The sequence below is a fragment of the Carlito syrichta genome, unplaced genomic scaffold, assembly GCF_000164805.1.
Source record: "Carlito syrichta isolate Samal-C Ts95f unplaced genomic scaffold, Tarsius_syrichta-2.0.1 Scaffold305659, whole genome shotgun sequence".
Taxonomy (NCBI): domain Eukaryota; kingdom Metazoa; phylum Chordata; class Mammalia; order Primates; family Tarsiidae; genus Carlito; species Carlito syrichta.
The window spans coordinates 622,196-647,978 of NW_007249755.1; the positions used below are offsets into that span (position 1 = coordinate 622,196).

At 45.9% G+C, this 25,783-nt stretch overlaps 1 protein-coding gene across 5 annotated transcripts in view; it reads left to right on the plus strand.

The window, feature by feature from the left end:
- NIPAL3 (NIPA like domain containing 3) overlaps positions 1-21,142 on the plus strand; it is a 52,040-nt gene extending 30,898 nt beyond the window's left edge. For 4 of the 5 annotated variants that reach the window (XM_021714525.1, XM_008062165.2, XM_008062166.2 and 1 more), the window contains 7 exons: positions 3,334-3,479; positions 7,250-7,346; positions 7,740-7,875; positions 10,388-10,476; positions 12,289-12,352; positions 14,544-14,638; positions 18,781-21,142. In XM_021714525.1, coding sequence (XP_021570200.1) covers positions 3,334-3,479; positions 7,250-7,346; positions 7,740-7,875; positions 10,388-10,476; positions 12,289-12,352; positions 14,544-14,638; positions 18,781-18,968 — 815 coding nt within the window. In that variant the 3' untranslated portion in view covers positions 18,969-21,142. Of the gene's footprint in view, positions 1-3,333; positions 3,480-7,249; positions 7,347-7,739; positions 7,876-10,387; positions 10,477-12,288; positions 12,353-14,543; positions 14,639-15,810; positions 15,843-18,780 lie in introns of all 5 variants that reach the window. The other variant, XM_008062167.1, reaches the window with a different exon arrangement.
- The last annotated feature ends 4,641 nt before the right edge of the window (positions 21,143-25,783 follow it).

A 25,783-nucleotide genomic window follows, 5' to 3' on the forward strand; every position in this document is an offset into this window, starting at 1 on the left:
CCCTCAACAGGTTCCTGAGAACTGGGTTTTAAAATCAGTAGTTCCCAGTCTAGCTACACATCAGCGTCATCTGTGAGACTTTTAGATGTGGACTTTCATTTATTCTGTTTGATCAACATTGAGTGTCTATGACCGGGATTTTAGAAGGCTCAGTAAAAGACTCCTTTTTCCCCTGAGTTCTAACACAGTGGGAGCCAAACACAGGAGATAAGAAGTTGTGCTTTATTACCTTTAAAAGCTAGGTTAGAGCGTGCAGCTTGATGTGCAACCATATGAACCTGGTCACACTCTCCCCCTAAGACACTCTCTAGTCCCAGTTAGACCTTGGACCAGTCCCCCAAAGAAACACTTGGGTTTACAGAGTAGAGACATTTACCCAGAATTATTGTGTCACATGGTTTAGGGTAGAGAAGGGTGAAAAACGATCAAAGCCTTCATGTTTAATTTAAAAAAAAAAATTAGCTCCATCCAATTAAGAAATGTAGACCAATGGGACAAAATACAGAAGTGTCTCTCTTATGGAGGTCCATCTACATGGAAACCCAAGGAGTGGGGAAGAAGTGTTCCCTCTAAAACAGTTACTAAACGCCATGCTCTGTTGTAGGTCCCAGAAATTCAGCAGTAGGAAAAGTAAGACTCCTGCTGTCATGGAGATTACAGTTGTGTATGTATGTGTCTATATGTATTGGGAGAGATACAGTAAATGAGTGAATAACTAAATAAAATAACCTTAGGTTGTAGTGATTACCTCAGAGGAAATAGAATGCTTTTGGTGGGGGATTGAGGAGGTAGGGACTTTTTTTCTAGACTAGTCAGGGTGAGACGCTCTGGAAAGGTGATATTTGAGCCCAGTCCCAGATAATGCTACAGAGACTGCCATTCGCAGGTCTACGGACAGAGTGTTCCACATAAAGAGGGTAGCAGGTGCAAAGACCCTGAGGCAGAAATAAGCTTGGTGTGTCTGGCATCAGTAAGGCCACCATAACTGGAGGGTAAAGAGAGGGAGATGAGAAAAGTGTGGAGGACTGGACAGTGGAAGGCCTTGTGACCCATGCTAAGGAGTTGAAAAGTGACATGATGAGGGGCCCAGGCTCTGTCCTTAGAGATTCTGAGGTCTGGGCCTGGACGTTGACATTCTTAAAAAACTCTCAGTGGAATATATACTGATGTCTACAACTTGCTTTGAAATGCAGAAAGAAATAAGATGGATGAATGAATGGATAGAGGAATGGAACAATAGATATGTGATAAAGCAAGCATAATAAAGTGTCCGTTTAGAATCTAGATGATGGGGCTATGGGGGAACACTACACAACTCTTTCAACTTTGTCTAAAAAACTTTAAAACAGAATTTCCAGGAGAGGAAACTCCCGAGATGTTGTGGATGCACAGCCAGACTTGGGAACCACTGTTCTGAATCATTGTATAGAATAAGATCAGGGTGGGGCCAGGAGGCCAAACTAGAAAGGAATCTTTCTCCAAAAGAAGCAGAACTGGAGGCTTTGGAGCTATTGCCAAGAAGACCGAAAGGCTTAGACGAATTTGCAGGTGGTGGGGAGAACTCTGGACTAGTTCCGAGAGGGTTGCATCCTTTCCAGGGACGTGCTAGGTGTCCTGGGATGAGAACCATGCTTGTACAAGTAGTGCCCTTCCATGACTTAGACAGAGATGGCCCCTCTGGGCATCTGTAGCTTTGTGGGCACAAGTCTTGGTGAGCAGAGCATGAGGTGGATTTTTAACCTTTCTCATCCCCTTGGGCAGTTACTTTTGTGTAGGGTAGCTGTACATGGTTGCCTTGCCTAAAGGTTCGTTAAATTGAGCAAACATTCACCCCGTGCTGTACCTATGCGGGGCACCGTAGGTGTGGAGGTGAGTAAGATCCATCCCTGCCTGAAGAAAATGTAAGACAACAGGCTTACTCTGTGGAGGTCAGCCATAGTTCATTCATTCATTGAACAGCCACTTTTTGAGCACCTCCTACATTTATGAGGCCTAGTACTGAGGATAAAAATAAGACATCTAATATGGCATCACACTTTCTGGAGTCAGTATGGTGAAATAGGTATAGTTAGTTCTATCCCAGAAAAATCCAGTGGCCTATGGTCACCGTAGGAGCAGCTCAGAGCTCTCAGCCCTTTTCAGCTTGCCTGGTTCTGGGCTAGACCAGAAGCAGCTTTTCACCAACCCTACAGGATCTCAGGGCAAAGGCCAGAGGGCTCTTGTCTTTACCCAGGAGCATGCCTTCTGGGCCACACAGTCTCTGACAGGGCTGTGGGATAGAATGTTGATAGTATTTAGATAGTTAGTTCCCTTGGGAGTAAGTTAAATAACCAGTTGGAAAGGATGTGATTTTTTTAAAGGTGTGTTAGGCTCTAAAGGTTTGCTTGTGATGTTTTGTTTTATTTTTTTTAGTTTACCCATAAAGGGATTCTAGCTTTACAATGTTGCTTGTAAAATGCACGTTAAAGTCCCTGTGTGATGCCAGCATGGCTAAAAGGAAAAAGACAAATGTAAGTGTTGACAAGGATACAACCAGAACACTTTACTGGTGGAAGCATAAATTGGTACAACTACTTGAAAAACCATTTGACGGTAACCACCAAACTGAACAGTCACATATCCTGCAACCCAGGAATTCCACTCCTTGTTTTATACCCAATGGGAGTGCGTACACGTGTTTCCCAAATGACGTGTACAAGAATGCTCATAGCAATGCTATTTTTTATAACCCAAGACTAGAGACTCATCCAATGCCCATAACAGTAAAATGGACACATTGTGTTGTATTCCCACAATGTGTCCCTGGACACATTGAGAATGAATGAACTGTTGCTACCTGCCACAGCACAGATGAATCTCACAAACACAGTGTGGAATGAACACGGGCACAAGAGGTCATACTGTATGGGTCCATTTATATACAGCAAAAAGCGGGTAAAACTGTCAGTGCTGTTAGAAGTCAAAATAGTATTGCCCTGGGGGTGGGGTGTAGGACTTGGAAAGGAGCCCCATGAGGAATTTCAGGGTCCTGCTAACTTCAGAGTTCTCTTTCTTGATCTAGGAGCTGGTTTTATGGATGTATTCACTTAGTGAGAACTCATCGAACCCTTTTTGTATGCATGCTACACTTTATTAATTTTTTAACATTAAGTGTTTTTTCTAAAAAATAGCATTAAGAAAGATAGTTTATTTTGTAAAGAAAAACAAAAAGTACAAACAATAACAGGTCACAGCATGTTGCCCAAGAGTTCCATTCTTCTGTTGCTGAAAGTACGTACTGCATGTCTGGGCTTCTCCTGTCACGAGTTCTGTGATGGCCTCTCCTCCCTGCAGGGCGCTATGTCTTATCCTTTGTTGGCTGCGGTTTGGCTGTCGTGGGTACCTACCTGTTGGTGACATTCGCACCCAACAATCATGAGAAGATGACAGGCGAGAACGTCACCAGGCACCTTGTGAGCTGGCCTTTCCTTTTGTACATGGTAAGAGAAGTCTCCAGTCCTTCTGCTTGAGATGGTGGGAGGGGGATCAAGCCCTAGAAACCAGAAACCTGAGTACTCAGTAATAGGGGATTCCCATGAATGGTGGCATGTTTTACCAGCACTGAAGACCATGCCTGTGGAGCGTACACAGTTCATGGGGAAATACTTATTTCATTTATGTCTTGAGGAATGTCTAAAACCATATGTAGTATGATGCCCATTGTATTTTTTAGAGGTATTGTATAGGTTTGTACATATACTATATCTATGAAGGACTAGATGGAAAAACAAATTCTATCAGTAAGTATCTCTGGGAGATGGAATTATGACTCAGTTTTTATTTCCTCTTCATCTCTCTCTATTGTCCAAAATTTCTATGGTGATCACTTAAAACTTTTTTTTTTGAGTTGGAGTCTCACTCTGTCATCCAGGCTGGAGTGCAGTGGCACTCTCATGGCCACCCCAGCATCGACCTGCTGGGCCCCAGCGATCCTTCCATTTCAGCCTTCCAAGTAGCTGGAACTACAGGTGCGCACTACCACACCTAGCTAATTTTTGATTTATTGTAGAGATGAGGCCTCACCAAGTTGCCCGGGCTGGTATTCAAGTGCTGGGATTACAGGCTGAGCCACCGAGCCCGGTCGATCATTTAAAACTTTTATGGCAAGGGAAAAAAAGTTAAAATTATAAATAATTTAAGAATGTTATTTTTCCCCCAGTATCACATAGCTCATAGAAGCTGATGGAAACCCAACCAGAACTAGAAATGGGAAACTTTGTCTCCTAGGCCCCCCCCACCCCCAGCCAGAGCTCAGTCCTCTGCCCTAATTATACCCTTTTAGGACTGCAAATAAACTGCTTAAGGAATACATCTAATATTTGATAAAGCTACTGGTATATTCTTGTTCCATGCCCTCCACTGTGCTAAGCGAGTTTTCATGTGTCATCTCTGATTTTCTCAACATCCCTGGTTAAGTATTTTTCTCTCCATTTTGTGAGTGAGAAAATAGGAGCTCTGAGAGGTTGCTGACCTGCTCAGAGTCTATGGGAGCAGAGCTGGACATGCAGGCCGCACCAACCTAGCCTCAGGTGCTACCTTCCAAAGGTGTTCACTGTTTTGTCCTGACAGGAGCAGCCTGGGCCCCTGATTGAGTCTGGAGGCCCCACGGCATCCCTTTCCTCAGATTACCCATAAGGCACGGGATCAATTTCCCTAAGATTGGGGCTGTGTCATTCCCATCCAGCAGCCGGCCCCAAAGTTTACATGTGGGCATGGAGAAATGTCCACAGGATACAGCCACAGACCCACCTCCTTGGACAAAGCTTTACCCCAGGGCAGGCTGTTCACTCAGGGGTTCCTGGGCTCAAATCCTTTCTTGTGTCATATGACCTTGGCCAAGCCCTCTTTTCCTTCTCTGCTTCCCTTCCTGTGAGATGGCCAGAACCCCTGGACCTAGGGTATTATTGGGAGATGCAGGAAATAGCAAGTAAATCACCCAACACATGGTCGATGCTCAGTGAACAATTCTGTTGTCTTACTTCATGTCTATGAGGCAGTGCTGCCAGCTGGAAAGATTTGGCCAAACCAAATTCATTCAGTATTTATTCAGTGTTTGCTGTGTGCCCGACACTGCAGGTATAAAAAAATAAATGAAAGCCAGGCATGGTGGCTCATACCTGCAAGTAATCCTAGCACTTTGAGAGGCAGAGGTAAGAGAATTGCCTGAGTCCAGAAGTTCAAGACCTGCCAGGGCAACTTGGTGAGACCTTGTCTCTATAATAAATCAAAAAATTAGCCAGGCATGGTGGCACGTGCCTGTGGGTCCAGCTGCTTGGAAGGCTGGACAGAAGGATCGCCTGAGCCCAGCAGGTCAAGGCTGCGGTGGCTGTGCGCATGCCACTGCACCCCAGCCTGGGCGGCAGAGTGGGACTATGACTCAATAATAAATAAATAAATGAGACATGCGCCCAGAACTCAGGGACTATCGGGAAGTATCATCATAGGCGCAGTCATCTCACGATATGGTGCCAGGTGCTATTCCAGCTTTCATTTGAGAATCACAACAAATCATCATGAAGAATGGCTGAGATATCAGGACCCTCCCCCCCCAATGCTTGCACAATGGTTGGAATGTGGATGAAGGACTTCACATCTGCTTGCTAGATCATTCTGCGCAATTCAAGATAATTATGACAACTTCCTAAAACATTAAGACTGTTTATGGTACCTAAAAATGTCCCCATATAAAATTGTGCATCGACAGTGGTGACAGCCAGATAAAATATGTATTCACTGGAACAAAGACAAGGAAGAAACAGGGGGAAATGAAAGCAGCTGTGTTTTATGGTCCCTAATTAGAAGAAATGGTTCAAATTTTTCAAAACGCTCATTAATGTTTTGGCGTTGGTTTTTATTCTAAATAAACATCAAGAAGGGGGTTGGGATAGGCATACAGGGCCAAGCTACTGTCAGAGTTTTCTGCCTTAGTTTCACTGGGTGCTGGGCTGGCTTACCTCCTTGGAAACTATTGCCAGATATCTGGGCTTTATGGGGTTGAGAGGACCAATTGTTGAGTGAGGGGGGAAGCGTTTCAAACTCAGATGTGCCATTGTCTCATAGTAAGATACTACTGGACTGAGCACCTTCTAAACATCAGACTCTGAGCCTTCCTCCCATCTTCAAACAATGTAGCCTAGTGGGGAAGTGCATGGGCCTGGGAGGTAGACTGTCCAAGTTCAAATCCCACTGTGCCATTCACTAACTTGGGATTATGACAGTACCTGCCTCATAGATTTATTGTGCTGATGTAGGGAGTTTAGTGTAGATAAAATGCTTAGAACAATGCCTGGCATACAGTGAAAGTGCATTAAGTATAAGCTATGATTATGGGTTTGGAAAGCAAGAATTATTCTATTCCTGTTTCACAGAGGAGGTAGCTAAGGTTTAGAGAAGTTAAGCAATTTGCCCAAGATCACACAACTAGTTGAGAGGCAGAGTTCAAACCCAGGTCTCCCTGACTCCAAATGGCTTCTTCCTTTCTACTCTGAAGCCTGCCACATCAGAGGCTTGGTTGGGGCAAGGAGAATGTATACTTATATGCTTAACCAAAGAGTTTGGTGAACAAGCGACTCCCTCTTGAGCTAACCTCTGTTTTGGGGGAGTTGTTTTTTGGGGGTTTCTTGAGTTGGTGTCTCACTGCATCACCCAGGCTGGAGTGCAGTGGCACACTCACAGCTACCCCAACATCAACCTGCTGGACTCTGGAGATCCTTCTACCTCAGCCTTCCAAGTAGCTAGAACTATAGCCATACACTAATTTTTTTTTTTTTTTTAATTGCAGAAACGAGGTCTCACCATGTTGCCCAGACTAGTCTCAAACCCACTGACTCAGGCAGTCCTCTCACCTGGGCCTCCCAAAATGCTGGGATTACTTGAGCCACTGCGCCCAGCCTGATCCCCTGTTTTAATGGGGATACCCATGGAGCCGTGAAGTGGGAAGAGGCCATCTCAGCCTGATGAATCGTGACCATCTGAGACAGGGCAGATGGGAGACCAGCACATCAACCTCAGGGCTTTAGCTTGAGATGAACGGGGCCTCCCCAATAACCCGGAAGTTAGTCAGGTCCCTTTCCCACTGGATATCTCTCAGTAGTTCAATTCTCTTTCAACTCCAAGGGTCTGTGGCTGATGAGATCAGCTGCCCAAGCTCGGGCTGGCCTGCCAGTCTCTCTCTCTGGTCTCCATGGTCTCCTGCCTCTGCTTTCCATAGCTCGTGGAGATCATCCTGTTCTGCCTGCTGCTGTACTTCTACAAGGAGAAGAATGCCAACAACATAGTCGTGATTCTCCTCCTGGTGGCGCTACTCGGTAAGTGGGCATCTGGGCGACTGGCTTTTGCCAGCACCAAGCAGCACCAAAGGGAATGTGGGTTTTGTTTGCAGAGCTATGACATCTGGATGCAGAAGCTGTCAGCAGCTGTGGGGAGCTTGGTCCCTGCTGACCGGAGACAAGCCCCATCCTTAGGGAGCCCCTGTACTGTAGGGGGAAATGGCAGTAAGCAGGTAGCCAGATTCATAGGTAATATAAGTTAAAGGAAAAGCAATTCCAAGGAGGAAGAGCAAGGGTGAGGTGAGCACTGAGGCTGTTTCAGAGAAGGCAGCCGTCAAACCAGTTTCAAGGACTAAGCCCTGCAGTGGCTTTCCCCATCTAACTCCCTGCATTTCCCTGAGGCTCCCACCCACCCTTGTCCCCCATCTGCAGGCTCCATGACGGTGGTGACAGTCAAGGCCGTGGCCGGGATGCTTGTCTTGTCTATTCAAGGGAACCTGCAGCTCGACTACCCCATCTTCTATGTGATGTTTGTGTGCATGGTGGCAACTGCTGTCTATCAGGCCGCGTGAGTTGCAAGCCCTTTTCCTGTGGATCCTTACCATTCGAGTCTCTTCCATCTTGGGGGCCTAGGACATGGGCTTATAAAGCCATAGGGAAGCAGACCATTTGGATTTCCAGGATTTTGCATCCAGCATTGGAGGGGAGGGGTTACCAACTTGCTGAATAGTCACGTGGAGGGGTTCTGCCCCACTGGAAAGACGGAGCCAGAAGTGGATGTGTTTCTCTAGGACAGGCACCCATTTCGGGGACCTAGGAAGCTTTGCCATCCCCAAGAAGCACCTACTTGTCTGCTGGGTGGAAAAATCTCACCCCCAAATCCTCCCAAGAGGGGCGAAGCGCCCCTCCTCTCTCTAGGCATAACGTTAAAGAAACAGCAGCAGCATTGAGGGCAGGGCCTGCACCTTGTTTGTCTGGGTCCTGGTGCCTGGCGGAGGGCCCAGTAGGAGGGGGCACTCCTGGAATATTGCAAGTACAAACCTGCCTAAGTACGCAGGACTCAAGGGTGCACGAGGCTGGCTCAGCCTGGGAAGCTTGGGCTCCAGACTCAGACCTGGACTCTGCCTGCCAACCACGTGGCTTCCAGGGAGCTTAGGAGCAGCTGCTGCTGACTGGGTGCTTAGCGTGAGCCCCACTCCATCCTGAGTGCTTTATGGTCCTTACAGTACCCCTTTGAGGTAGATGATATTACCCCTACTTTGCATATGAGGAACTGAGGCAAAGAGAGGACAAGACGCTAGGAGATGGCGGAGCTGAGATTTGAACCCAGGCATCTGGCACCCTGGCCCATGCCCTCTTCCCTCTGCTCTGCTGCCTCAGCTTCTTTGAAACTAAGTTCTTTGTCTGCAAATGGGATCAACAACAGTCCTGGCCAGGTTTGGTGGCTCACACCTGTAATTCTAGGACTTTGGAAGGCCAAGGCAGAAGAATCACTTGAGGCCAGGAGTTCGAAACCAGCCTGGGCAACAAAGCAAGACCCCATCTGCACAAAAAACAGAAAAATTTCCTGGTAGTGTGTACCTACAATCCCAGCTATTTGGGAGGCTGAAGCAGAAGGATCACTTGAGCGCAGGAGTTTGAGCCGTGGTAAGCTGAGATCATGCCACTGCACTCCAGCCTAAACCTTGACTCAAAACAAATCAACATGCATAAAAGAACAGTTCCAATCCAAGAGAATCACATAAAACTCTTAGGAGAACGTCCCTAGGATAATATCTCGTAAACGTGAGCAGCTTCTATGATTGTAATCCTTAGTGTTATTATCTTGATTATTATTATTCTTAGTCCCACTACCATTCCAGTTATCTCCAGGGAGCCCCTGCCAGTTCGAGGCTCTGTGCTGAGCATGCAGGGGTTTCAAAAATGACTCACAAGCCGGGCTCGGTGGCTCAGCCTGTAATCCCGTGCCTTTGGGAGGCTGAGGTGAGTGGATTGCCTGAGCCCGCGGGTTCGAGACCCACGTGGGCAGTGAGACCTCATCTCTACAATAAATCAAAAAATCAGCCGGGCATGGTAGCAGCGCGCCTGTAATTCCGGCTACTCGGAAGGCTGAAGCGGAAGGATTGCCGGAGCCCAGTGGGTCGAGGCTGTGGTGGCTGGGAGCGGCCACTGCACTCCAGTCTGGGTGACAGAGTGAGACTCCAACTCAAAAAAAAAAAAAAATGACTCACATGTCTCACCTACCTCCTCAGGAGCTTCTTACTCACCAACAGGTAGAGCCCACTGAGGGCCCTTAGCACACAGATGAGGGTAGGTGCTGCCCTCAGGTTATTTACAGCCCTGGTGGGAACAGCTAGTAAACAGATGATGACAGTCCAGCCAGGCGTGGTGGCAGGAGGATTACTTGAGCCCAGGAGCTCAAGGCTGCAGTGAGCTACAATTACACCATTGCATACCAACCTGGAAACAGAATGAGACACTGTCTCTGTAAAATACTGATAAGTAAATACAAACAACTGAGTGGAGTGATGAGCATATTATGGAGTAAGCAACTATGCAATGATTGCTAAAATACTACACAGAGAAAGGATAAAGAATATATTCTGAAATGGGGATATTGTTTATTGTAGATGGAGGTGAGGAGGAACTCCAATTCTCTCTCTTTTTTTCTGTATTTATTGCAGTGATCACATTATTTCAAAATAAGAAAATGTGTTCAAAAGAATAATGACAACACTAGGCAGAATGTGATAAGCACTGTAAGAGTTTCTTGAGGGGTGTGTAAGAGATCCAGGCATGGCTCTTTTAGGAGTGAGGAGAAGGACATTTCAGGTGGTGAGGACCATGTGATCAAAGGTGTGAGACCAGGAGGGAAGCGGGGACGGACATCAGACTGTGTGTCTGGGGGGAGAGTGGGAGCCAAGTGTCACCCCCAGACCAGGACGCACGGTGTCCTGTCACATGAGGGTGGCATTTTTATAAACCCAAGGAATATTCCTTCATGCACCATTTTCATGTTTCAAACCAAAGCCTTTCCTGCGTCCCCACAGTCCACTGACTGTTGTGCTTTTGTATTGAAGGTTTTTGAGTCAAGCCTCACAGATGTACGACTCCTCTTTGATTGCCAGTGTGGGTTACATTCTGTCCACAACTGTCGCTATCACAGCAGGTAAGGGTGGCTGATTGCCAGACTTCTGTCTTCTACCTTAGCAGCAGGGGTATCATTCCGGGTAGAGGGAGGGGGCGCTACATCTGTCAGTCAACTGATTCTGCTCACTGTTTCTGCCCCAGAATTGCATATGGTTTCATGGAGAATGTGCAGGGTTTAAAGCCAGAGAAACCTGGGTGGTTTACATCACAGCACAGACACACACTAACTGTGTGGCTTTGGAAAAATCAGCCTCTTAGAGCCTCAGTCCGACATTTATAAAACAGGAGCAATAATACCTAGAATTGCAATATGTCTCATCCAGATGTCTCCCACCCCATACTGCACACGCTTTAGCAATTTTTACCATCCTTTGCTAGCTTCACAAACCCCACTGCCAAGGGACCCCAGGTCTCTTCTGCATGATGTTCAGAGATCATAGGTATGGAAACTTTGGCACCATCACAGATGCTCAGCAAGTGATCGTTAGTATTATAGTCCCCTTTTCTTCTATTCCACTTCTAAATCACTTTTTCATTTTCTTTCTGAGGTGGCTTCAGAGGCTGCAATCACAGCAAAGAATTTGTGGTTTTTTAAAAATTTTATTTGTTCGTTTATTTTTGAGTTGGGGGTCTCACTCTCTCACCCAGGCTGGAGTTCAGTGGCATGACCACGACTCACTGCAGCCTCAACCTTCTAGGCTCAAGCGATCCTTCCACCTCAGCCTCCCAGATAGATGGGACTACAGGTGTGTTTTAATTTTTTGTAGAGACCAGGTCTCATTATGTTGCCCAGTTTTGAACTTCTGGCCTCAGGCATTTCTCCCACCTTGGCCTCCCAAAGTACTGGGATTACAGGTGTGAGCTGCCAAGCCCGGCCTGTTTGTTTTTTAAATGGCAATTGTGACTAAAGTCTTTAGAGTAAAAAATTCAATAAGAAACAAGTGCTTTCCTTTGAAGAAGGCTTGGCGCTCTGTGAAACCCCATGATCTGCCAAACACTTTAGACAAGTGGTCCCCAGTTCCCCTTCACAGAGGTAGTGACAAGGGGCGTACAGTCTGTCAGATCCTGTGCTGTGAGCAGCACCAGGGACTGTGGGGCATTGACCCAGAGCAGCCAGAAGTTAAGCTAAGTCATGGTCATGAACCAGAGAAGTGTGAAGACCTGTCAAGATTGAAAGGAATAGCAAACGCTATGGTTGGGTCAGAAGTAGAAGTCAAGGTAGGGAATCAGGAGCTCAGAATATGGCGTGCGTCCCATGGAGGTGAGAGGCTTCCTGATAGGGGCTGACTCAGAGCAGGGCAGCAGGCCCACGCCACCCCATGCTAAGGCAAGACCTGCAGGTATCTGCTGGCCACATGAGGGTAGAAAGCTCTAACAATGGAATCACACAACCTTGTTTACCCATCCTAAGAAGGAAGGGAAAGGAGTGCATGCAAAAACCAGTAAGTAAAGTCTGTGGTTCCGTTGGTAGTAGTGTTCCACTGCTGCTTTCCTGGATTGATCCTGTACTGTGGTTATAGAAGATAGGACTGGAGAAGCTGGAGGGAAGGTGCATGGGGATCCTGCAATATATCCGTGAGTCTAATATTATCCCAAAATAAAACTTAAAAAAGAAAATGGAGCTCAGACAGACCTAAGGCGGGGGGGTGGGGAGAAGACAACCTACCCCCCCCAATGACTTTTATTCCATTCATCTAATAATTTAGTAGGCACCGTCATAATATTTTTGATCATGTGGTTTCCTGCGGGAAAGAGTTTAGCCAAGTCTTACACTGGCCAGTGGGTGGTTTGAAAACAGTTTGCCGGTCTTTTCTATTGTTTGCTGCTGCAGGTGCAATCTTTTACCTGGACTTCATCGGGGAGGATGTGCTGCACATCTGCATGTTTGCGCTGGGGTGAGTTCCAGCCTCTTGCTGGCCCCCGGGCGTTGCGTGTGGCGTTCTGGTGGGCTGTCCCTCTCTCCCCCATATTGCTGCGACTGCATGATCCTTTAGACCCAGGGGAACTGCTGGGATTTGGAACTTTGTCCCCAGAGGTGAGCTTTCTATTGTCCCCAGAGGTGAGCTTTCTTCTCCTTTCATCTCTTTGGGGCTTTAATCTTCTAAAATAAATTCTTCAGATGTAAGAAATGCACATTGAAGGTAATGAGATACCATCATTTTGCAAAGTCAAACAGGATTGGTAGTAGTCTACACTGGCAAGAACACGATGAGACCGGCTCATTCCCATGCTGTTATCATGTTTTAATGTGGGAGGACAATTTGGCAATGTCAATAAAAAACTAAAATGAGCCTACTTTTTGATACAGCATTCCTTTTCAACATTAATCTTGGAAAAAATACTTCAATGGGGGCACAAATATACGGGTATGCAGCTATATATTAATTATTACATTTTAGTTGTATAAGCAAACAACTAGAAGCAACAAAAATACCCAATAGTAGAACATGGGTTAAAAGAAATTATGGCATATCCAGAAGATAATGCAGCATGCTGCCATTTTGAAAACTTGGGGCCAGCCTGTGGGTGTTGACACAGAACCATGTCTAGAACACATTGATCCAAAAGTCACAAACTTTGTAAAGGGTACACGAAAATAGTGCAGGATCCCCATGCACCCTCCCTCCAGCTTCCCCAGTCCTGTCTTCCATAACCACATTGCATGCTCAAACCAGGAAAGCGGCAGTGAAACACTACCACCAATGACATTGACAAAATGACTTGTACATGAGTATTTATAGTCGCTTTATTCATAATGGGCCCAATTGGAGTCAGGCCAAATGTCTCTCAGCAGAAGAGTAGGGAGAAAGCTGTCATCTATTCAGAGGATGGATTCTACAGGACAATTAAAAATAATGAACTACTAATACATGCAAGATGAATCTTAAAAGCATTTTATCAGATGAAAGAAACCAGGCCTAAAAGAGTACATACCATATGATTTATTTTACATGAGTTCAAGGGTACACAAATCTAATCTGTGGTGAGAGAAGTCAGCTTAGTGGCTGCCTTTGGGGAAAGGTTGGCAGACATTGAGAAAGGGCACTCGAAAACTCTCAGAGGGGGGTGGAAATATTTTCTATCTTGACCTGGGTGGTGATTACACAAGTAAAATTCATCCAGCTCATATATTTAGGGTTTGTGCCTTTTACTATATGTAATTATACCTCAATTTTAAGAAAATGTGCTTGTTATATAAGCTGTAGGGGAAAAAATATACTCTGGAAAAATAGACACCTATCTGGTGAGTGGGACCAGGAGTACGGGGACGTTCCAATCCCAAGTAAAAATCATACTTTCTATACTTTTGTAGTGATTGAAATGAACTAGTATCTTTTTCACAGAGTGATTTGAGTCCCTCCGGGTATATTCCCAGAAGAGGGATTGCTGAGTTGTATGGAAGGTCGATTTTTAGACCTTTTAGGGATTGCCACATTTTGTAAATAAAATTAAATTAAAAAGTAAAAAATAGAAAAAGAAATGAGCTACTTTAACTTTTTTTTTTTGAGTTGGATTCTCACTCTGTCACCCAGGCTGGAGCGTAGTGACACGCTGCTCACGGCCACCACAGCCTCGACCTGCTGGGCTCAGGTGATCCTTCCGCCTCAGCCTTCCAAGTAGCTGGAACCACAGGCATGTGCCACCATGGTTAACTTTTTTATTTATTATAGAGACGAGGTCTCACCAAGTTGCCCAGACTGGTCTTGAACCCCTGGTCTTAGGCTATCCTCTCACCCTCACCTCCCAAAGTGCTGGGATTACAGGTATGAGATACTGTGCCCAGCTTACTTTAACTTTTTAAAACTCATTTTTAAAGGCAAGGTGCTGAGAAAACTAGCTGAGTGGAAGTGAGAACCAGGAGATTCTCTTTATTCTGGGTGCGGCTTGTGGGGCGTGTGGGGTCCTAGGGCTGCTTGGGCTGTGGGTGTTTCACTTGCATCAGCCCCAGTCCTCTCAGGGCCTGGAGCCACCTCTGGAGCCCGCATACTTCCCACTGACCTCTTTCTCCTTCCCTGGGGTTGAAAGTCTTCCCCCTGACCTCGCCTCTGAACTTCATCCTCTTCCTCTCTCATCTCCACTCCCCAGGTGCCTCATCGCGTTTTTGGGTGTCTTCCTGATCACACGTAACAAGAAGAAGGCCACTCCGTTTGAGCCCTACATTTCCATGGACGCCATGCCAGGTAACGCTAAAACCGTGGGTCTGGCTGACCATCCACAGAGCGTGACTGCTCCTTCCTGTTTAACAAGAGACAACCAACTGCTGTTCCGTGCCTTTATGGTGTGACTGTTCTCTTGCTGTCTTTTTTCTTTCTTAATTTTTTAAAATCTTGAGCCGAAAAGGAAGTCAATGGCCAAGGCAACTTGGTTGGTTTTGAGCACATCGTGCCAGTTCCCATGTCTATTTTGAGATCTTTTGAAGAAAATCCTGATTCACACTCGGTATAATTATGATCTGCAGCACCAGGCTCCATGCCTTCAGATGGAAAAATCCACTCATCAAATTGGAATGGAAAGATCAGAGAGGGAAAGGGAAATAGGATGAGTGAAATTAAAATACTATAACCTCACTCGTTGGACTCTACAAGGGAGTGGATTGTTCTGGAAAGCCTAATTTCCCAGGAAGCTTAGTGTTCTTACCCAGAAACACAAACTTAAATTACAGTAACATAAACATGTCAATCAGCCAAATACTGTACAATAGGAAGTGGTGGGGTCTGTGGCGAACTAGAGAGTGCTTGTCTAGCCTAAAGAGATTCAGATTTGAAAAGCTAAGACATTGGACCAGCCCCAGTCCTAAATTCTGCTGACCTCAATTCTGTAGGTCACCGTGACCATTAGCCTTCACACTTGATCTCAAGATTAATTTTTATTTTAAGTATACAAGATGGCCCTCTCTCCAAAACATAATGTCCTATCTATCCTTCCCTAACACAGTCTAATGAACAAAATAGAAACACACTGATAGCCTAGAACACACTGCTTCATTGAGAGCAATTTTTATGCCATAATGCTGTGATGCCAGGATGTGCTCAGGGCTGACTGGGGTGCTCCTACATTAAATGGCCCCAGGGTTTGTGTGTCTCCTTTTCATATTATTTCCTCCTCTCTCGCTCTTAAGCTGTTGTCTGTCATTCTTACTGTTTATAGTCACTCCATGTCAACCTTCTCATCCGACCCAGCTTGTTCAAATCATGTATAAAATCAAAATGAATGAGCTCTGAGTTGGGGGCCCAAGGTTTCTCCTAGGAGTTAAGTGCATGAGCTCTAGTGCATGGACTTTTTAAACGTCTAATCTGGCTGCTCAGATGCCTTTTTTGCTTACTTCCTTGTTTCTCGGCTGTGTTCCGGATAGATGAGGGCGCTGGATAGCTGAATTCCAGATAGGTGAGGTGTCAACTCTGTGTGTGCAAGTATGTGTATGTATACGTGTGTCTGTGTGTTTATAAACTATGTATGTGTATATACCTATATAAATATTTGTATATACATATATACAGATGTGCTTTCTGGTGGAAAATAGAAGGTAACCTAAGGTAACCTTAGATACCAACATTCTGTGATCTGTTTGTGGATGTGGTTCTGGGCTTTCTTTTTGTACCTGTGACCAGTGGGAGGTCAGGTGTTGAAGAAAAGAGACCCGACCTGTTGTGGTGGCTTGTCAGGATCCTTCAGATCCGAGGTGTTCTGTACTATGAAGAACATGGGCTTGGGGTTTGGGTGTCATGGATTCAAATCCAGCTCCACCACCTGTCCTATGACCTCCCACGGTCTCTCATTCACCCCTGTAAATTGGGACTCCTTCTTTTGGGGTAGTGGGATCATATGTGTAAAGGTCTCTTGCACGGTGTCTGGGACATGGTAGATGCCTGGTTATATTTGGTTTCACTTCCCTTTTGTGTTAGAAAACTTTGAAAATTTCAAACACTCGTTTGACCTGGTGCCAGGTGGAGCATGCGGAATAAAACCGCTGGACCATCTCGGCTTATGTAGAAGTACTTTTCTATCTCCTCAGTTTCCTGGTCAGCATGAAGACCTTGCCTTTTGTCTACCTAGACTGGAAACTTCACAACAGACTGGTAGCTGCTGTTCAGGAGGCATTCAGATTCCATTTGGAGAGGGTTTAAGAGATTCCAGACACCGAAAAGATTGCTTAAACTTGAGAAAGAGAAAACAGCCCCTGATCTCCAGGAGCCAGCCCTGACCTCCTGTTGAACATAAACAAGTTCATAGGACACCAACCACATTCAAGGCCACTGTGTGACTGTGACAGCTCATGACACAGACAGGACCACTCTGTTAATCATGTCTGAACACAGATAAAACATGAACATTGTCTAAACCACAAAAAAGGATGAACCATCTCCTTGTCCTGGCTGGGATGAGAGACTGCTGCTCCTTTACCAGTCCCAGCTTTAGCTTCAATCTGGGCTTCTTTCCTTCCAGATCAGAATGACTGAGGTCCCCAGCTATAGAATTATCCCTGCTTTCTGGCAGCATCTAACCAAAACAAGGCCTCATTTCCTTGAACCTCCCCCAAATCACCTAACCCTAGCCCACATCCCATACTAAGTCCTCTCCAACCCCCTCCTGGTAGATACCTCAGAAATGTGTCCATCTCTCTCAGTGCCTCGAGTCAATAGACCCAAATGTGTTAGACTGAGGTGTGTTCCTGTTAGTCTTCGGCTGGAGGGCACTGAACAAAAAACACAGCTAAGCCACACCTGGGAGCTCTCCCCCCTGAGGAACAGGAACCCCTCAACTCCCCTGCCACCTCACCAACCCTTGCCAAATCCAAACCACAGACTCCCAAACTATGCCTTCAAAGGACCGTCAGCTAAGCTCATGCAGTATAGAGGCAAAGGCCTGGGTCTTCCCAGGCCATCTGCAGGGGGGATTAGATCACAGACTCTGGTGTCAGATCCTACCTCTGTCTCTCATCAGCTGTATAACTCTGGGCAAGTTACTTCACCTCTCTGAATCTCTGTTTTCTTATCTAGAAAATGAGGATTGGCCAGGTAGAGTGGCTCACGCCTGTAGTCCCAACGTTGTGGGCCAGGCACAGCGGCTCATGCCTGTAATCCCGGCACTTTAGGAGGTTGAGGTGAGAGGATTACTTGAGGCCAGGAGTTTGAGACTAGCCTGAGCAACGTAGCAAGACCCTGTCTCTGACAAAATAGATAAAAAAGCAAATGAAGATAGTAGTTCATCTCTGTCATAGGGTTACTTGAGGATTAAGTGCAGGTGTGTAGGGAGGCCACAAAGTATTAGGTTAAAAGTGTGGGCTTCAGAGTTGTAAAACCTAAGTTTGAACCTCGGCACTGCCACTTACTTGCTGTGTGATCTCAGGCAAGTTATTTCCCCTCCAGCTGCCTAATTCTCCTTATCAGTCACCTGAGGATTAAATGAGATAACTGTTTAGGACAGTGTCTGCCAATAACATGTTCCCATAGTCCCAGCCACTCGGGAGACTGAGGTGAGAAGATGACTTGAGCCAAGGAGCTCAAGACCAGCCTCAAAAAGACAAAGCTTTAGTCCAGTGCCCAGGGCATATTAAGCAGTTAGATGTCAGCTGTTATTATCATCAGAGTTTCACAAAGACACTTTGCATTCCACTTCTTATGACTAAGCCTGGAGACAGGAGAATTCGAAACATTTTAGTTCCTTAGCAAAAGAAGAATTGGTCTTAGCAGAAAGCAGGTACCCCCGACAAGGAGAATTGTAGAGGAGAAGGGTAAAGGAATTAAAGATTCAAGTCTTTGCCCTCAAGTGTAAGTAGGAATCCAACATCGGTGTGCCCAGAAGTAATAGGCAAAACCACACCTTCCACCACATGTGGACCAGGGATGCCAGTGTTGCAGGTCAGAACTCTCCCTCTGGGCATCATGATGCGTCTGTCACCTTCAGGTGCCCCTGAGGCAAAAATGGCCCACCTTTCCTCAACAGTATAACAAAGTGTCCCGGATCCTGATTTAATTCAGCAGTGAAGTGTTGGCATCTACCATGTTCAAAGCACAGCGCAAGTCCCCCTCCACCTGGGGCCCAGACATTCCCACCTCATTCTAGGCCAACTGCAAGTTCCCGTTGACAGTGGCTGGTCTGTGTACGTATTTCCTGAAGATCCATCCGCTGTTGCCTAGCAACTGTCACCGTTCTAGTGTATATTTATGGGTGTTCTCTTTTACATCTAAAGCATTCAGGAAATTGACAATGCACATGATTAGCTCCTGAGCTCTATAATTAGTCTGTGGCAGGAGAAAGGGAGATGTAGCCTCTGTGGCCCCCTTACCACATAATGACTTGGGGAAAATGGATTTCATTTCAGGTATGCAGAACATGCATGACAAGGGGATGACTGTCCAGCCTGACCTCAAAGCTTCTTTTTCCTACGGGGCCCTGGAAAACAACGACAACATTTCTGAGATCTATGCTCCAGCCACACTGCCAGTCATGCAAGAAGAACACAGCTCCAGAAGCGCCTACCGAGTCCTGGAGCACACCAAGAAGGAATGAGGCTCACCTCTCTCGATTTTATACCCGTTCAGGCCAGGCTGACAGTGGTTCAACCCTTAATTTTAAAACTTACCTTTCAAGTCTCATTTTTTGTAACTGAGAACTCTGCGAATGGAGATCTTGGAAAGCTTTTGTGTCTGGCAAAAGATATGTTATCTTGGTCTGGAAATTTCAAATAATGGAGGTGGGCAGATGAAAACAGTATTCCATGCGGGCGGTAGGGGATTCAGCCTCTGCCTGGCTTAGCCCAGCGGGATTTGGAAAGCCATCTTTCTGGCCTCAAGGATGATATCTGAGCTTCCTCAATCGACGGCCAAAGCTTGCCCATGCCAGAGCTAAGGTAGACAGAGACTCTGCCCTTACTTCCCAAATCCAGTGAAAGGTGGGGACCTCCAGTCTCGTCTTCCCCCACTGCACGTGCATGCCTGTCTATACCCATCTCACATGATGCCATGTGTGTGATGACATTCACATCACCCGCCCTCACAGAGCCAGTCAGCCCTGGGTGGAATATGAATGCCATTCGCGTGTCGGGAATGCACGTTTGCCTTCCGATTGTCTGTGCCTTTCCAGTGAAGATGTGCTTGATGTGTTTATATTAGAGTTACTCTGAAATGTAACTACTGGCTTGTTTTTTGGTCCTGTGAGAACTACTGGCTTGTTTCCCCCCCAAAGGTACTGGAAAGTTACAAGAAGGGGAAGAAAGAGGAGGAGGATAGGAGCAAGGGTAATGATACTCCAGCCCACAGGAGAAGAAGTCACTCTTACTCTTACCTTTAAAAGGGGATAGACAGAAATCCAACTGTTTCATGTGTTACTTTCATTCTATGTGTAGGAAAGTGCCCTCTGGGGAGATAGGGGGTGCTCATTTCCGAGACGGCCACTCCTCTCCTCCAGACTCTCTTTACAGAGCCACAAACTGAGCTTGAGTCACTGGTTAATTTATTTGGCATCAATAGAGACGCTCTGGGTCCCTGTCCCCATGCACATACATCTGGGGGAAGCAAGCGTCCTCAGAAACAGGGCTGTCGCTTTCCTTCTAGCTGCATACATGACTCTCTTCCCTAGACTGTGCTTCTGAGAGAGGCAGGTCAAAGGTCTGCAAGCTGTAATGAGCATAAGCATCCCCAGGCGTTTGTGTCCAATGAAGATTCCTGCATCCTGCGTGCAGACTCTGGTTAAGCGGGACTGGGGTGGGGCCCAATGGTCTCGTGCTTAACTGGTGATTCTGGTAATCCAGAATACTCACTTCTAGAAAGCCTAATAGTGGAAACTCCAGGGCCCCACTCACCCCTGCTAGAAAGTTCGAATTCCCGGCTCTGTTTCCTTTCTGGGGTTCTTTGGCAGGCTAAATGATCCCTATAGGATCTGTGACCTTTCTTCATCCAGTGAATACTGTTTACATCCACACTCACAGCTTCCTATGATCCTTCAATAGGCAAGACAACAGTGTTGATAGGACAATGTTCAAAGCTCATTTATCCTTAGGGAATGTGTGGACTACTGATCTAGCACCTTGACTTCAAAAACTCGGACACCTGTTGCCTGTGATGGCCACTTCTGTATTATCTGAACCACTTCTGTATTTGTGTCTAAAATACCTACAGAGGTAACAGACTATGAACTTTCCTCCCTTAGGGTGAGTGTCAACCCAAGTCCCCAGTGCTTAGAAGGCATTTACTATGTGTTAACCATTCGGAGGCCAAGGCTACAAAGGTGAGAACTGGTTCCTGCCCTTCCTCCAGGCCAGCAGGGGAAACACAAATACCAGGGAAACTGACAGGGGTCACAGAAAGTGATAGATCTGGAGACCCTGCAAAATGTCCAGCCCTGAGCTCCAAAGGGTATTCAGCAGTGGAGATGATTTTAGCCACACTCACAGGCAGGTGGCAAATCTAGCTGATTTGAGCAAAGTATAAAAAGTAGGGTGATCACTCTCCAAGCAGAGGGGCCTTCACAAATTGTGGGGAGGGGTGGGGTTGGCAAGGAAGAGCCAGGAAAGGTGGTGGGAGTCGGGCCTCAAAAATAAGCAGTGGAGGCCAAATCATGGAGGGCTGAGGAGTTTAAAGTGTAGTCTTTGGGACACGGGAGCCACTGATGGTTCATGAGGAAGAGAATGGCAGGATCAGCATGATTGGAAAGGAGGGCTTGTTCAGTGTGGAGGAAGAATCAGAGTAGGTAGTAGTCATCTTTCAAGGTCAAGCTCTGAGCCCGTAAGAACAAAACACAAAAGGGGAATTAAAGTCAGGTTTCACTGCTAGTCATATATTGTTCGTTTCCAAGTGATTTTTCTGAGGCTGTGGAGAGGACACAGTGGATAATGAAAAGGTGAGCAGGGAAGCTATTTAAGATATGTCAGCTGGGCTCGGTGGTTCAGCCTGTAATCCCGCACTTTCGGAGGCTGAAGTGACTGGATTACCTGAGCCCGCGGGTTCGAGACCCGCCTGGGCAACTTGGCAAGACCTCATCTCTACAATAAACCAAAAATTAGCCAGGCGTGGTAGCGCACGCCTGTAGTTCCAGCTACTTGGAAGACTGAGGCGGAAGGATCGCCAGAGCCCAGCAGGTCAAGGCTGCGGTGGCCAGGAGCGTGCCACTGCACTCCAGTCTGGGCGACAGAGTGAGACTCCAACTCAAAAAAAAAGATGTGTCAAACCCAGGTAATCAGTAATCGTTTGGCATATACGTGCACCCAAACTTACTCTGCCCCCACATTCCCTTTTTTGTTATGGGCCTTCTAGCCTTGGGCCTGCCAGCTTTCTTGAGATGAGTGGATGAAAGTGCATTGTGACTTCAGGTCTGCTGCAGAGCTGGTGGGACAGTGCCACCAGAAACTGCTGCTGGGACCTGGGCAGCTCCCCTGCCTTCAGGTTTGGGGGCAGTGATGTCATCCCACAAAACTGAACCCTGAGAGGGCTGAACAGAAAGTCATCTAGGATGTCCTGAGTCCGTCAAGCCATGGGGAGGTCACTTGGGTAGTCAGAAGGACAGCTGGTGCGAGCCATCATCTGTCTTGGGCTGGCTTTTCCCAGTCTTGGTCCCGGGTTTAAATGGACTGTTCACTGGTGACATCGGCTGTTAGGACAGGGGAAGGGAACATCAAGTTTCTACTCACAGCCCTGGTTCTTTATTTTTACTCATGACCCTGGCAATCCCTTTTGAATACTCCATTGTTTTATTAATAATATTTTATTGTAGAGATGAGGTCTCGTCAAGTTGCCCGGGCTGGTCTTGAACATGCGGGCTGAGGCAAACCACTCGCCTCAACCTCCCAAAGTACTGGGATTACAGGCTGACCCACCAAGCCCAGCCAGCATTGTCTCCTAGCAATTTAGGAGACCAAGGTGGTAGGATTGCTTGAGCTCAGGAGTTTGAGACCAGCCTAGGCAACATAGCAAGACCTCCTCATCTCTCCAAGAAAAAGAAAAAACAGAAGAAAATGAGCCTGGCAAGTTGACTCATGCCTGTAGTCCCAGCTACTCAGGAGGTTGGGGCAGGAGCATTACCTGAGCCTAGGAGGTTGAGGCTGCAGTGAGCTGTACTCCAGCCTGGGCAACCGCCGAGGCAACCATCTCCTTCCTGGTAGCCAGGTACCTAAAGCAAGGTCACCAAACTTGGGTTTACACTTCAGTTGCCACTCATCAGACTTTAGGTGATATCGTTCTTGCAGCGTGGAGCTGAACGCAGGGTAAGGAAGGAGGGCTGACTCGCTATTGCTTTGCTAGTGGAAACCAGCCAGCTTGATGGCACTGTGCGGTACAAGACAGACATAGCTCATCCATCAGGGTGGTGTTGGGGCATCTACTCTGCGCCTTGTGAATTCCAAATCTGGCCCAATTTGGGCTGATGGGCAAAAAAGCTATTTTGTGTTTCTCCAAAAAGTTGTGTAACTGGAGTCACTGAGAATATATTCCGTGTGGATGCTTATATTTTGTTAACTTCACAACTAATATAGCATGTCTTATTTTTCAAAAACCGTGTGTGCTAGGTGCAAATAACATTATGAAGTGGTATTTAATTAAAAATCCATGCAGTGACTGCTGAGTCTGTGTCTTATGTTTGGCGAATACTTTCTAGAATTATCTGGAAAAGTGCTAATAGAACTTTGTGAGGATGAAAATGTTCTGTGTGCAGACCAACATGGTAACCACTGTCCACATGTGGCTGTTGAACACTTTAAATATGACTAGTGCAACCAAGGAACTGAATTTTTAACCTCATTTAATTTTAATTACAAGAATTTAAATTTCCACATGTAGCTAGTTTTTTTTTTGTTGTTTTTTGTTTTTGTTTTTTTGATTTATTGTAGAGCTGTCTCGCCAAGTTGCCCGGTGGGTCTCAAACCTGTGGGCTCAGCAATCCACTTGCCTCAGCCTCTCAAAGTGCTGGGATTACAGGCTGAGCCACCGAGCCTGGCTTTTTTTTTTTTTAATTGAGTTGGAATCTCACTGTGTCGCCCAGGATGGAGGACAGTGGCACGCCCCCAGCCACTGCAGCCTCAACCTGCTGGCTCAAGCGATCCTTCCATCTCAGGCTTCCAAGTAGCTGGTTGCCCAGACTGGTCTCGAACCCATGGGCTCAGGCAGTCTCTCACCTTGGACTCCCAAAGTGCTGGGATTATAGGCGTGAGCCACCTGGAGATGCTTATGATTTCAGCTGAGGATGAATTCAGCTTCCCCAACCTCTTGCAGTGATTAAAAGCTAGGACCCTGTGACTGTACTGCTTGGATTTGATTCCTGGCTCTACTGTTAGCTATGTGGCATTGGGCAAGTTACTTAACCTCTCTGTGCCTCATCTGTGAAACGGAATAATAATAAAAATATCTACCCAAAGGTTATTATGAGGACCAGATGAGTTAATAAAGTCTTGGAACTATATCCAGCACCCCATCAAGACACTGTATTACATTGAAGCAATGACTTTTCCCTTTATTCATCTTGCAGTTATATAATGAACACTTGTGGGGTTTTTTTATTGGTTTTTTTTTTTTTTTTTTTTTTTTTTTTGGTTTTTTGTTTTGAGACAGGATCTTGCTCTGTTGCCCAGGTTAGAGTGCAGTAGTGTGATTGCAAGTCACTGCAGCCTAGAACTCCTGGGCTCAAGCAGTCTTCCTCCTCAACCTCCCAAGTAACTAGAATTACAGGTATGCACCACCATCCCCAGTTAATTTTTTATTTGTTGTAGAGACAGGTCTCACTATGTTGCCCAGGCTGGTCTCGAACTCCTGGCCTTAAGCAATCCTCCCACCTTGGCCTCTCAAAACAGTGGGATTATAAGCGTGAGCCACTGTGCCCAGCATGATTTGTCTTAATTACGCAATTCTAAGCCTACCTGTCTCTTCCTTCTGCGTTTCCAGTTTATAAAGGCAGGTGTGGTATAGTGCCTCTATATTTATCTATATACAGTCACACAAATATACAGTCATATATACACACTCATGCATTTCCTAAACACGTTATACCACACGACACAGTAAGATCTCATGTCCTACTTTATTTCTTATTGTTACTCATTTCTCCTTTATGACAGTTCCATGAGGTTTTAGTCTTATACCCGTTTTACAGGTGAAGAAACTGAGATTCAGGTCACATAGCAGATGAACAGCCAGTATCTAAGACCAGGACTGCCAGACTCCCAAACCTGAACTATTCCCTCTGCTGTGCTGCCTTTCCTGGTGTGGTAGAGCGGGATTTCAGTGGGGGCTAAGGTCTGCCATGCGTCGGGACTTCACCTTTAGCTGAAAGGGAGAGGGAAGTACAGTTTCCAAGGAAAATGCAGACCTGCAGAGCCAAAGCTCATTCGCTGAGTCTCTGAGGCCTATGTGTGCAGTGGCTCCAGCGTCTGCCTGCTAACCAGACAAGGGAGTGGAATTCAGTCTGCTACAGAGCTGGAGGGAATCTTAGAATCATCCATGACTCTCAGACTTTATTTCATGAAGCAGTACAATTTAAAGATAGGGATTGGTGGGCAACCCCTTCGGGTTCCCTCACACTGTGGGAGCTTTTCTGTCCTCTCAAAAATCCTGCTTTCAAAAAAAATAATAAAGTAAATTAAAAACAAATTTAAAAAATAGGGATGGCAAATGGATACCAACTCTTTATAGTAATCTTGCTCTCATTAATGTTTTCATGATACATTCAGTTGTTACTTATCATTTATTAATTTTTACTTATTGGTTTCATGAAATAGTAAAATGTTTAGTTTGAGACTGGCAAAAGGTTACTAACTTTTTGTAGTTAATCTTGTTCTCATTAATATTTTTGTTATTGATTCAGTTATTTATTAGTCTATTAACTTTTACTTTCTTGGCTTCATGAAACAGTAACATTTTTATATAGAGATTGGCAAAGGTTGCTAACACTTCTTGTAGTTAATCTTGTTCTTTTTAATGTTTATTTTTTTTAAATTAGTTTTATGACCAAATAAATTCGACTTTCTTTGTCCAAACAAAAAAGTAGGAGAGAAACGTAGTCCAAACCCTATTTAAAAGAAAGATTGTGTTTAGTTCAGTAGTACCAATGTTCTGTCATGACCTTATTAAATTTCAAAGTGTACTAAGCAGAACATTGAAATTATAAATATAAAGCAAATGCAAGCCGAGAAACACACATTTTCTCATTGTAGGAACACAGATCTGTGAAGGCTGCCCAGGTATGGGAGGAGCCATGTAGCCATGGGCACCTCACCTTCTGCCTTCTCCAGTCGATCCTGAGATGTGAGCCTTCGACATTGCGCTCTAGACCTTTTTATGCACTTAATTGTCAGGATTACTCTTTAAGAAGTTAAATAACAAGATGGGTACGATGGTGCCTGC